The sequence below is a fragment of the Psammomys obesus genome, unplaced genomic scaffold (genome assembly GCF_907164565.1).
Source record: "Psammomys obesus unplaced genomic scaffold, mPsaObe1.curated_primary_1811, whole genome shotgun sequence".
Classification (NCBI taxonomy): domain Eukaryota; kingdom Metazoa; phylum Chordata; class Mammalia; order Rodentia; family Muridae; genus Psammomys; species Psammomys obesus.
The window spans coordinates 2,602,109-2,615,620 of NW_026590407.1; the positions used below are offsets into that span (position 1 = coordinate 2,602,109).

Sequence of the window (13,512 nt, forward strand, 5' to 3'; positions counted from 1 at the left end):
ACACACACACACACACACACACACACACACACACACACACACACACAAAATTATAAAAATCCCATTTCCTCATAAAACAGAAAATATGGTAGTTGTCTTTTTGGATCTTGGTTACTTTGACTAAAGTAACTTTGATTTCCATTCACTTTCCTGGAAACATCTAAACTGTTTCCATTGACCACTTATGTCAATGAGAGCACAATAAAAAACATGGATGTGTAAATATCTCTGTGGTCTATTGATTTCTTTTTCATGCTTAAAAGAAGGAAAGTGAAAAAATTTAATTATAATAATTATAATATAGAATATGGTTATTGTTATTTAATTATAATTATAATATATACTATTAGAATAATTATAATATATCTTTACATATTTATATCTTTATAACATCTTTGATGTATATTATATGTATAGATATATATGCTATGTGATATATGATATATGATATATATGTAATATGTAACATGCAATATGTAATACGTAATTATATGTAATATAATGTATTATATATTATGTGTAGTACGTAATATAATATAATTATAATATATTATAATAATTATTTAATATTCATTATTTAATTATCAGATTATTTAAAAAGAGCATATACAAATGCCTGATAAATTTTCCTGTTTCTTCAACCATCCACAGTGTTAGTCTACTTATCCTCCCCAATTCCATGAAAACTTACCATTTTATAAGCTTCATATATTTTTTTCACAGAAAAAAAAAGTTTAATTGGAATCACCCTATACAGAGGATAATGCTCCTCCCAGAGGTCATAAGTTGCCCAATAAAAAGCTCAGTGCACACATGTGGGATGCTACCTCTCCAGTTGTGTTCAGGAGTGTATTAGAGAGCCTCCAAACAATACAGATTATTTATAGCATTTCTGACTGCCAGCAAGAACTTGATAGTAAGACCCCATTGTTGAATATAGCATACACTTTGTTCATGGAATATGGAAAAATCAAGTTGGTACTGACTAGGAAGCTTCTTCTCTTTTGGTTAGCTTTCATAGTACCTAACGGTGCTGTACAGGCTGCTTGGAGTAAAAAGTTATCAGTAGTCTTACCAGCTATAAATCCATCTGCTACAGTAATAACCAGCATGGCAAGATATGCTCATGAGTGAAATAGTGGCATGAATGTTATGAAAGTAATCAACTGTTTTCTGATTGGATTTAAGGCCTACTCTATAGGAGGAAACTCACTTACAGCAGTGTTAAGTCTAGGCAAGAACCCACTGTTGTGGAACTCACTAGCTCCAGGAGTGAACCTACCACTATTATTTTGCTAAATAGACATAGTATCAACTGCCATTTTAATTTGTATTTCCATGCCCATAGATGAGTAAAACTCTCAGGCCTCATCAGAGAAGTTTCTTTGTGAGGTAGACAATGATCAACACAGAAATTTACTACTAGCCTAGGTAAAATGAATAAGTGTCTGTAGAATGCTCAGCCACAATTGGTACATCTATATCACATCCTTTTCCCCTGAGACTCAGTGACTACCTACCACAGAAGAGAGATGAAAAGCTTGTTATACCTAGAGATTGGGTATGAGCAGAGTGAAACAATGTTTTCTGGACATGACAAGAGTGCTGCATTCATGAAGTCACAACAGTTATGGTTGCTTGCATAAAACCTATACAAGCTCAAGCTACTCAACATTCCAGCATAGAGGGAGGGGAGGATCATGAGCCCCCACTCCTAGGAGAGGACCTAATATTAACAGTAGATAACTGTTAGGGGAAAGAGTTTATTTTCATTAAGGGTGTGGCCCCTTGTCAGGTGACCACACTCTAGAGGATGGTGTCAGACCCAGAGGAGTATGAGCAGCAACACTTGGACTCAATGGTTATCTATAAAAAAATTTAAAAAACCATAAAGTTGGAAGTGGGCCATTTGAGAGGAGTTATAAGAAGTGGGGGGTTATAAGACTATATTATATGCATGCATAAAACACCCTAAATTATAATTATTATATTCAAAAAATTCCTTAAGTTTTTAGAAGACCATTACTACTGAAAGATGCTTGAGATTAAAACTTTATTCCATTTATGAATAAATTTTCACGTATTCATCTCAGCTGGAGGTGAAATTGTCTTGTAGTCATCTATTGTGTTCAAAAATGTTAAAAGTCCTTGTACACAGAAAATATGGGAGAATTTAAAAAACTGGTAATATCTTTTAAAGTACAACAACAACTACTACTATTACTATTATTATTACTGTGTGTATTATGTGTGGCTCAGGTGTACATGTGCCATGGCACCCATGTGAAGGTCACAAGAAAACTATAGAGTTGGTTCTCAGTTCTCCCCTTCCACCTTTACATAAATTCTGGGGTTGAACTCAGTTCAGGTTCACTGGGCTTATGAAGCAAGGACTGTACATGCTAAACCATCTAATATCTGCTTGCTGAGAAACCTAGGAGGAAACTCTGTAAGTAGAGCATTAACAAGCTGCTCTTAAAACAGAAACTGAACATTTAAACTTCAGTTTTAAATGTTTTAAATTCATTTTAAAATAGTTTTGTCTATTTAAATGTGATTTGATTAAAATGTCACTAGAAAGGCTAATCTCCCTCTCTTTTGTCTCTTCTTTTTTTCTTTCTTACAATTTATTAATTTTATATCCTGATTGTAGGCCCCTCCTTCATCTCCTCCAAGTACCACCCTCCCTCTTTCTTCCTCCCATCCTTTTCCTCTAGTCCACCAAAAGGGGAAGTTCTCCTCCCCCGCCATTTTACCCTAGCTTATCAAGGACTACCTGTATCCTATTACCCTAAGGCCGCATCCCCAGGGGAGAAGTTATCAAAGAGCAGGCAGCAGAGTCCATGTTAGAAACAGCCCCTGCTCCCCTTACTAGGGAGCCCACATGGAGACTGAGATGCCAATCAGCTACATCTGGGTAGGGGGTCTAGATCTTCTCCATGTATGGTCCTTGGTTGGTGCATCAGTCCCTGCAGGGCCCCCTGGGCACAAGTGTTTTAAGCTTTGTTGGTCTCCTTGTAGAGCTCTTGTCCCCTCCAGGTCCTTCTATCCTCACCTTCTTCCATAAGACTTCCTGCATCCATTTGCCTGCAAATTTCATAACTTCCTTGTTTTTAATAGCTGAGGAGTATTCCACTGTGTAAATGTACCACAATTTCTGTATCCATTCTTCTGTTGAGGGACATCTAGGTTATTTCCATATTCTGGCTATTACAAATAAAGCTGCTATGAACATAGTTGAGCAAATGTTCTTATTGAATGGTGGGGCATCTTTTGGGTATATGCCCAGGAGTGGTAGGGCTGGGTCTTGAAGAAGCACTATTCCTGATTGTCTGAGAAAGCACAAGATTGGTTTCCAAAGTGGTTGAACAAATTTACATTCGCACCAGCAATGGAGAAGGGTTCCCCTTTCTCCACATCCTCTCCAGCATGTGTTGTCACTTGAGTTTTTTATCTTAGTCATTCTGATCGGTGTAAGATGGAATCTCAAGAGTTTTGATTTGCATTTCTCTGATGACTAAGGATGTTGAGCATTTAAGTGTTTCTCTGCCATTCAATATCCCTCTGTTGAAAATTCTCTGCTTAGCTCTGTACCCCAGTTTTTAATTGGATTATTTGTTGAAGTCTAATGTCTTGAGTTCATTATATATTCTGGATATTAGCCCTCTCTCGGATATAGGGTTGGTAAAGATCTTAACCTTGCTTTCTTGTACCTGGCTGAAAATAAAATTAGTTATTTCAGATGCTTAATTATATAATTCTTCTAAATAGAAAAAAAAAAGATAAAAGTTGAATGACGTGTCTGAGTTCCAGGCAATTCAATATCTCTCCAAAGCTCATTAAATTTTAAAGAGAAAATACAAAATAATTCTTCTTGAGATTTTGATTCTCAAGATCTAAAACAACCACAAATGCTGAATAAGAAAATTTCAAAAGCACAAATATAATATTGGTTAGTCACAACCTAGTGAAATTTTTTAGGTTCACAAGAATATAAATCCCTATAAGTTTCCAGAGAGGGGAAAAATGCAACTTAAAAAAAAATAAGTAAATTGTAATTGGGCTTCTTTATATATATAATTTTTTACACTTTATTCACTTTGTATCCCCCCATAATCCCCTCCTTCCTCCCCTCCCAGTCCCACCCTCCCTCCCCCTTTTGCGTGCATGCCCCTCCCCAAGTCCACTGATAGGGGAGGTCCTCTTCTCCTTCCTTCTGATCTTAGTCTACCAGATCACATCAGGAGTGGCTGCATTGTCATCTTCTGTGGCCTGGTAAGGCTGCTCCCCCCTCAGGGGGAGGTGATCAAAGAGCAGACCAATCAGTTCATGTCAGAGGCAGTCCCTGTTCCCATTACTATGTAACCCACTTGGACACTAAACTGCCATGGATTACATCTGCACAGGGGTTCTAGGTTATCTCCATGCCTAGTACTTGGTTGGAGTATGGGTCTCTGGGAAGACCCCTGTGTTCAAATCTTCTAGTTCTGCTGCTCTCCTTGTGGGGTTCCTATCCTCTCCATAACCTACTATTTCCCACTTCTTATATAAGATTCCATGCACTCTGGTAATTAGGCTTCTTATATGACATATTTTATGCTGAAAAATAATGGAGCAATCGCTCTTACAGTTCTAAAGAAAAAATATATATCAGAAATAATTTAAAACTAGGCACAGTGGAGCATGTCTGTAATACCAGCACTCTGGGAGTCAGAGGCAAGCAGATCTCTGTGAGTTTTGGGCCAGCCTAGTCTACAAAGTGAGTCCAGGACAGCCAATGTTACACAGATACACAGAGAAGCATGTGTGTGTGTGTGTGTGTGTGTGTGTATGCATGTATATTGGTTTTATAGAGACAGGGTTTTTCTGTGTAACCCGGTTGTCCTGGACTCATATATGTATATATGTATATGTATATACATATATGTATAAATTGTGAACCAACAACAGCCAAAAATCATGTTTAATAGCAATATTCTATGAATCATGATGAGATTGTTGAGAAAGAACTTCTAAAATTATAGTGACATACTACAATAATGTAATATTATTATACCACTATACCCAAGATGATATAAACATATTTGAAATTGAAATTAGGATTCAACTGAAAGCATATTGCAAGATATAGCTTGGGCTAGAGAAATAGCTGAGCAATCAAGATAATCTCTTGTTACCTGAGTTTAGTTCCCAGAAACCATATTCAGTCACTCACAGTTGTTTGTAACTCCAGTTCCAGGTATATCAGAGACCTCTGACTTCTGATGGCACCTGCAGTCATATACACATGCACACATATACACATGCACATACGCACACATGCTTAAAAATAAAAAATATATATATATATAACTCTTTAAAAAAAACCATGGCTTTCTGGAGGTTGGGGTCGTTTTAGTTGAAAATATGTTTACACGCTTGATGGAAATAAAATTGTAGCTACCAATAAAAATGTTCAGCAGCTAGGTGGTTGTGGCACATGCATGTAATCCCAGCACGTGGGAAGCAGAGGCAGGCAGATCTCCATAAGCTCAAGGCCAGCCTGATTTACAAAGTGAGTTCTAGGACAACCAAGGCTACACAGAGAAACTCTGTCTTGAAAAACCAGAGAGTTAGACAGAGACAGAGAGAAAGCGAGACAGAGAATTGCATTGTAGCATAGAATCTTTCAGTGGCAAAAGGCAAAAACATATATCAGGAAGACTCCAAAGATGTAATAAAAAATTGCACAAAATAGACGACATACAAGGCTTCAAATATGAAATTATAACTAATATGGATGACTGAATCCTCTAATTAAAATACAAGGACTTTCAGTTTGGCTTTATAAAAAAGCTAAACTATTCAGTCTTTGTAAGATACATATAAAATATAGACAGAAATACTGAAAAAGAAATGGGAAAAGATCAGAAACATGAGAATTAAAATAGTCAGGATTGTTAAGATTAATTTTAGATAAATTTAAAGGAAAAATAGTGCATTAAATAGTGCAAATAAAGTTATTTTATATTTAAAATATTATGATTCAATAAAACATATAACAGGAAACTTCTGCTAACTAGCGTAACTTTGAAATCTATAAATATAGTTCTTAGGAATGCAGCAGGTAACAGCTTGATATTGAGCATTTTTTCATATAATCTGCTGGATATTTCAATCTTTTTTAAATAAAAATATCTGTTTAGCTCCTCTATTCACTTAAACAATTGGATTATTTATTTTATTTTCTCTTATTCCCGAATTAATTGAGTTTCTTATGTTTTCTGGATATTAATCTCATACATAAAGGCTCCATTTAAAAAGGATGTCAATTCTCAAATTAAAGTGCAGGTTTACTGAAAGTTCTGCATCAAATATCAACATTTTCTGTATAGGTTGTTCAATTCTTTAGGCTGTGAAATATTTGCATAGAGAAAGAAATTATTGGAAGTTGTTGATGGTAGCAAAGGCATTACAGCGAACTTTTATATCTTCTCTATATTTTTGCAATTTGCACATATTTGAAGAAAAGTAAATTAGTGTACATAAAATGAACAAGTTTATGGGGGATCTACCTATCTGTCTGTCTGTCTATCTATCTTTTTCTAAGTGAGTGGGTTTAGGGGTTTTTCAGTTTTTTATAATTCTGTAAGGATCTGGTAAGATCCCTGATTCTTTTCCCTATTAAAATGAACTTCCTTATGCGTATAGTCTCAACAAAATTTCAGGTAACAGCTGGCCAGGTGAAAGTGCCTACTCTAGGTTTAGTGTGGTCATTAGACCTGGAATACATTTGACTGAGGTACATCAATGTGAATGTGAACTTGTAGACAGTGACCCTGAAATAAGATTAGGCTCTATGTGGATTTCTTGCAGGACAGAGACCTGGCAAGCTGTTCTTCTCAGGAACTGATAGCAGCAGATAGCAGCAATATTAGGAGCAGCAGATAGCAGCAATATCAGGAGCATCATGAATAAAGGCAAAGAGGGAGGTGGAAATAGGAAGCTCCTTTATGCACTGCTTAGATACTTCTTGGAAACTTGGGGAAAGCCATGAAGGGACCAAATATATTTACTTGAGAGACAAAAGAATTAAAAATTGTTTTTTTGGGTTATTGGATTAAAGTTTAATACACAAGCTTAAAGAAAAGTGAGACACATCGAGACATGTCCAGCCACCTGAGGGAAGGTGCATTCTTTCCTGGCGTCTAGAGGTACAGTTGCTAAGAAACCAGCCCAGATCTTCCCTCTCCCCTCAGACAGCCAAACAAGGGAAGCCAGACCGTTAATGGTTTGGGGGCCTTCCTATAGCCAATCAATTCAAAATGCAACATCCCTCTTTGTATTTCAACCAATAGATGCTTGCCAGGCTGGAATTCCCATGCTTTAGGTGCGCTGGGAGGGGCTGGGACATTTAAATCCCACTCCTCCCTCTGAGCTCAGAGGTCCACTCTCAACTGCTGCATTGGTGAGAGTGTGGGCTCAAGCTCGAGTTTGCAATGAAAAGACCTTACTGCATTTGCATCGGAAACAGCTCCGTGGTGGTCTTTGGGATCCGTGGGACTTGGGCACAACATATTGTTATATGAATAAAAGTGGCATATACCGTTGTGGTTATTGGTGTGTGTGTGTGTGTGTGTGTGTTGGGTTTGAGCAAAAAACAGCTGCCTGAATACAGGGAATGAGAGGCTGTGGAATGTAAGAGGGCAGCACATTCCTCCCTTCTTGGGAGGGCAAGGGGAAAGGGATAGTCTCTTACTCTCAGCTGTCCCAGCTTTAGAACACCGCTATCTAATCCAGGAGCAGGTGTTTAAAGTAGCCATCAAATCTTTTCTATAGCAATCAGTTAAGACTCTGGGGCTCCAATACATGTTTTACATTAATTAAATAACTTAGGATAGATTGTGTTGCTTTTACTTGACCAAATTGCAAGTTGAGCCAAAAGTACAAAAAATAATCACCAGTTTGTTTAAAATGACTCAAATTAGACAACTGGTCATGTTTTTATTTTTAGAGTATTCACATGCAAAAATTCCAGTTTTCGATTTTAAAACAAGTTAGCATTGTGATAGCAACTATTTGTAATCAGTAGAAATGTTTTTGTGTGGTTTTGTGCAATTAGTAAGGTGCACTGGATTTTCCTCTTCTACTTAAATTTTTCTGATACAAAGGAAAAATATAATTTTATATCCTCAATGTGAAAGCAAAGCTGATTTTTAACAAGTGTGGAGAAAAGTTTAAGAAAGACAAAAACAACTTCACTCCATATCTCCTTTTCTGAAATCCTATTTGTTATAAGAGTGCGGGGAAGATGCAGGATCTTCCCAGCTGAAAGGGACCAGGGAGAACGGAAAGCATCTGGGGTGGGAATTAAAAAAATAAAAAGCCAGAATTACTCCTAGAAGAGGAAGAAAAGGCCAGTGTAGTCTCCGTGTTAACCATAGAAAGGCAAATTCCAACCACAAAAGAAGCTCCTTCTGGTTTGGGGATTAACAAAGAGGAAAATGAATAGCAGGGTCTGGTATGGCCCAGAAGGAGGGGGAAAGGCTCCCTCTTGCTGCAGTGTTTGAGGGAATGCTAGTTGGAGTCCTGATCTCACTGATGACGTGACCCTCACGTGAGCTGAAGCCTACGTGTGCAGACGTCTTTCTAATTCTAGTCTGCGTTTGGTGTTTGCTCTTTCTGTGTTATCGCTGTGAGCAGCCCGGCCTGCTGTAGAAGGAGGAAGAGAAGGTAATTGCCTGCATCCCAGCAGGTCTGTGTTGTGGATGGGGGGTGCCCGGGGGATCGCTGTCTTGGAGGTAGCAGTTAGCAGACATGCCAGCCACATAGTCTGCTCTCTCCACACGCTTGCAATGTCCTGGGATCCTCCTAGGTAAAAAAAAAAAAAAAAAGAAAAGAAAACGGTGAACTGAACGTTGGAAGGAGAGATTCCAGGAGAGACCCCAGATCCCAATTAGCGTTGGGGAGGCGAGTATTTGGCATGTCAGGACCTAGAATCCGGAGGGGCAAGTATTATGGATGGGTGCATGGGTCCATCTACAAAGAAAAATTTGAGGCAGTGAGCACTCTTGTCCTGTGCCATTAAGTACGGTGCAGCAGTTTTTGACGCAAAGGAATAATCGACATCTAATTTCTACAAGTCAGTCAGTCTAAAGCTGAGATTGTTTGCGGCTTGCAAATGGGTGGTGGTGTTTAGGATTATATTGTAACTTGGGACCATTATTCACTCGTTAGCAATTTATATGTCCGTCGTTCCCCACCCCACGCCCCAGGAAAAAGGACTGTTCTCCCAGCTGTGCAGAAAAAAAAAAAGACTATCTTTGGTGTGGGCTGGTTTGGGGAACGAACTGGGATGGCTTCCAGTCCTGCGCTTCCAAAGGGGTGTGGTTTTTGCTGGGAAAATGGCGGACCACTGCAGAAAAAAGTGGTAGGATGTAGTAGTATAGCTCTGGGACAGTGTCTACGGAGTCCAGAGAACTGGGGGGTTAGGGTGACAAATAATAAAACGAAATCCATCTGGCCGACCAGGTTCCTGGATTTGGAAAAGCTAGCACTTAGATGGTCTAAGTTTTGTATTCTGTCTTTGCTTAGGCGCCTGTATTCGTGGATCTTGCTCCTGAAGACCAGTTCAAACAGAGGAACAGGGGAGGAAGAAAAAAAAATCTCATCAAGTAGGTCAGAAGAAGCATGATGACACTGTTTGGGGGGGTCACCGGGATAGACAACAATGGTGACTATGAACTCCAGTGGACTCAGACTTTCTCTGCATCCCCTTTGCCCATCTATTTACGTTGGTCCTGAGCTTACAAAAGGAAGTACTTTGCAGATCAGAAACCAAGAAGAAGGTGGTTAGAGATGGTTAGTACTGGGTTGGAGACGGGGAGGACATTATTCTAAAATACTGAATGGTGCAGTCCTTGTTGGTGTTAGTCTAATAGGCACCCAGTTTGTTAGATTATAAGTATGGTGAAGTCAGGAGCTGAAATGAGGGAGGAAAGAAATTTCTGAGAGCAGTGGAAATTGATGTAATTGTTCAAGAGAGTGAGGAGGCTGTCTTTAAGATAGTCCAGGTGGCAGAAGTAAGTGTGGATGCACTTAAAGTCTATCTGATTTCTAAGTGTTGCTGTTTTTTATTATTATTATTTTCGTATGGAAGGGTATATGTTCATTCACAAGTCATGCTCTAGTCAACTCCTAGGTTGATAAGCCACCTGCGATGTCTAGGTTGGTTGCCACTGCCAGGGACTAGGGATAAAAAGACCCCTGCCTCTTACTTTTCTCTCTCTTCTCTTGCACTCTCTGCTTTGGTTTCTCTCCTGGGGGGGCACCATGTTTCTCTCTCTCCACCTCCATCCAATACATCTCTTTCATATCAGATCAGTTGTATGTGGCATTTTAAAATATATTATTTCAGTATGTAGTGTTACCTTTGGAAGAACTGACAGATAGGGTAGTGGTAGTAGATAGATGGACTGCTCAGAGGACTGATCATCCAAGGAGGAAGGTAATAGAAGGTAAGAAACATTGCAGTGAAAGACAAGGGGATGGGAAGTGAGAAGATGGATAATATGTTCTGTCTTGAGTATCATTTATCTAGTTCTTGAATTCTCAGATCAGACCTGTATTCTTTTGTTTGCAGATCTGCAAGAGGTTGGAAAGGAGAGGGTACTAATCAGAACTATGTGAGGGTGACTCTGTGATCCTGACTCAGGATATCTTGAAGGGTAATGATCATAGGCAACTTCTAAATATATTCAATTTAATATTCTTGGGATGGGTGAAAGAACATAAGTTTGGAGAATCTGAGTGTTTGGAAAACTTTCAAAATTGCTTCCACATAAAGGAAAGAAATAATGATGAGGGTACCAAGTTCCAAATGCTGGCCAATATCTCTCTGTATGTTTGTATGTTTATAGTAAGAGATTAAGTCCTATTTATGTACAAAGTCATAACTGGAGAAATCAAAAGTCTGCAATCTTCTTTTTCCTCCCCTAGGTATCACTGTATCTGCTGTTTGTAGCTGCTCCTACCTGTAGAATCTGAAGACTTTGCCCCTGACCTGGGAATATTCTGGACCAGAACAAGTCTGCTCTCTGTCCAGGTTAAGGGATTTGCCTCAGCTGTACCATGGGGCGCACCCGGGAAGCTGGGTGTGTAGCTGCAGGCATGGTCATCGGGGCTGGTGCCTGTTACTGTGTATACAAACTAACCTGGGGAAAAGATGAGAATGAGAAACTATGGGATGAGGAAGAAGATGAGGAAGAGGAGAAAGAAGAAGAGGAAGAATCTTGTAGTGGCAAACCAGAAATTTGGGGAAAAACTGAGAGAGAAGTGAAGGCTAATGTTGGGGTTGAGGCAGGAGCCAAACCTCAAGATAGCTCAAAGGCTGAAGTGAATGTGGGACCTGCAAATGGTCCAGGGATAAAGAAGGAAATGCATCCAGAATCCCAGGGTGGGGGTGGCCTAGAAGCTAAGGCCAAGGCCCTTTTCAAGATCCTAAAGGAACAGGCACGTGCAAAGGCAGGCAGAGGGATCAGGCTTCCTAACATCTCTGGGAATAGGACCCTGGCCCAAAGTTTGCCCTGCCCAGGAGGCAGGGGTGGGGGCTGTCACCCGGGAAGAAGTGGCTCTAGAGCTAGGAGCAGAGCAAGTGGAAAAACCAAGAGAAAGACCCGAAGTAAGAGCACTAAGGCCCCAGCCACAGCATGGCCTGTGAGAAGGGGCAAGTTCAACTTTCCCTATAAAATTGATGATATTCTGAGCGCCCCTGATCTTCAAAAGGTCCTTAACATCTTGGAAAGAACGAATGACCCTTTTACTCAGGAGGTAGCATTGGTTACACTAGGTAACAATGCAGCATATTCATTTAATCAAAATGCCATACGTGAATTGGGTGGTGTCCCAATTATTGCAAAACTGATAAAAACCAAAGACCCCATTATTAGGGAAAAGACCTACAATGCCCTTAATAACTTGAGTGTTAATTCTGAAAACCAGGGCAAGATTAAGGCTTACATCAGTCAAGTGTGTGATGATACCATGATTTGTCGCTTGGATTCAGCTGTACAGATGGCTGGACTAAGACTGTTAACCAACATGACTGTGACTAATCATTACCAACATTTGCTTTCCTATTCTTTTCCAGACTTTTTTGCTTTGTTATTCCTGGGAAATCACTTCACCAAGATACAGACTATGAAACTAATTATAAACTTTACTGAAAATCCAGCCATGACAAGAGAGCTGGTTAGTTGTAAAGTACCATCAGAACTGATTTCCCTATTTAATAAGGAATGGGATAGAGAGATTCTTCTTAACATCCTTACCCTTTTTGAAAATATAAATGACAATATAAAAAGTGAAGGGCTTGCATCATCCAGGAAAGAATTCAGCAGAAGCTCATTATTTTTCTTATTCAAAGAATCTGGAGTGTGTGTTAAGAAAATCAAAGCGTTAGCAAATCATAAGGATGTGGTGGTCAAAGTGAAAGTTCTAAAAGTATTAACCAAACTATAATTTGAGATCTGTTCCAAACAACACTGATGTAATGTTTCAGCGTTTGCACATGGAAACAGCGTATTGTCTAAATTCTTAGGTTTTCATTGCACTTTTGTTACAAAGAGATCCTTTGAGCTGCTGTTTAGGAATAATAAATATCACAGATTATTAATAGTCATTGATGCTGGCTTTATACTGAGACATTTTATGTATGCCAAATACATATTAGAGCTTGCACAACAAAAGCATTTATTAATTCAACTCGCTACCTAGGTTGAGAGATTTTTATTGTTTAACTAAACCATACAATGAAGAAACTATTATGTCTAACAAACTATACTTTTATATTGATTTAGATTTGTTCATCTAAGAGTTGTGCTTTATCAATAAAGGTATGTTTAAGAAGTAGAAAAAAAGGCTTTGTTTTTGTTCTTGGCTTTGGGATCTGTTTGGAGACACAATGTGTGACAATACATAAAATTAAAGACTATATATGTTTATAAAATCTAAAAGAGCTTCTAGTCATGCGTGGATGCTTTCTGTCAGTGTTTAGAGGCAATGGAAACTATTGTATACAGTAGTGCCCAGGAAATGTTTTATTAAGAAGGGGAACTTAAAGAGGCTGAGCTTGAAGAATGGAATACAAAAAGGTCAGAAGGTTATTGAGGGCACAGTGGTGGAAGAAAAGCCAGGTGAGAATCCAGCATTAGAGAGCAGGCTAGTGAGACTGTCAGAATTAAAGAGGAGGGCCTTATATAAATGTTCATACAAAGTCAATGGAGCTGACAGGTATTAGGAAAGGATTCTTACAGAAAATTGCCCAAGAATAGCTGTCGTGGAAGATTATCAAATCCATGAGCATGTGCAGATGCTACTGAACCTGACACAAAAAGTACTTTAAGCATTGATGCATGATCTTTTGTTTGAAAACACCAGATATGATCTTCTTTGTTTTATCTTTACAAGTTTCCCTTGCCTCAGACTCTTTGAATATGCCCATGTGCTATGTGGATTTGAGTTGTAATATTCCCT

General features: G+C 38.8%; 1 protein-coding gene across 4 annotated transcripts; it reads left to right on the plus strand.

Annotated features, from left to right (window-relative positions):
• Positions 1 to 8,617: 8,617 nt before the first annotated feature.
• On the plus strand, positions 8,618 to 12,888 carry Armcx1 (armadillo repeat containing X-linked 1). Of its 4 annotated transcripts, none has more exons than XM_055607294.1 (4): positions 8,618 to 8,712; positions 9,574 to 9,657; positions 10,622 to 10,706; positions 10,978 to 12,888. In XM_055607294.1, exon 4 carries the CDS (start codon positions 11,110 to 11,112, stop codon positions 12,496 to 12,498), a length of 1,389 nt encoding a protein of 462 aa, XP_055463269.1. In that variant the 5' UTR covers positions 8,618 to 8,712; positions 9,574 to 9,657; positions 10,622 to 10,706; positions 10,978 to 11,109; the 3' UTR covers positions 12,499 to 12,888. The 4 variants fall into 4 exon arrangements, with proteins under 4 accessions (XP_055463269.1, XP_055463268.1, XP_055463270.1 ...); XM_055607293.1 differs by having other exon boundaries at positions 9,574 to 9,653; XM_055607295.1 differs by lacking the exon at positions 8,618 to 8,712 and adding an exon at positions 8,722 to 8,854 and having other exon boundaries at positions 9,574 to 9,653.
• Positions 12,889 to 13,512: the final 624 nt, after the last annotated feature.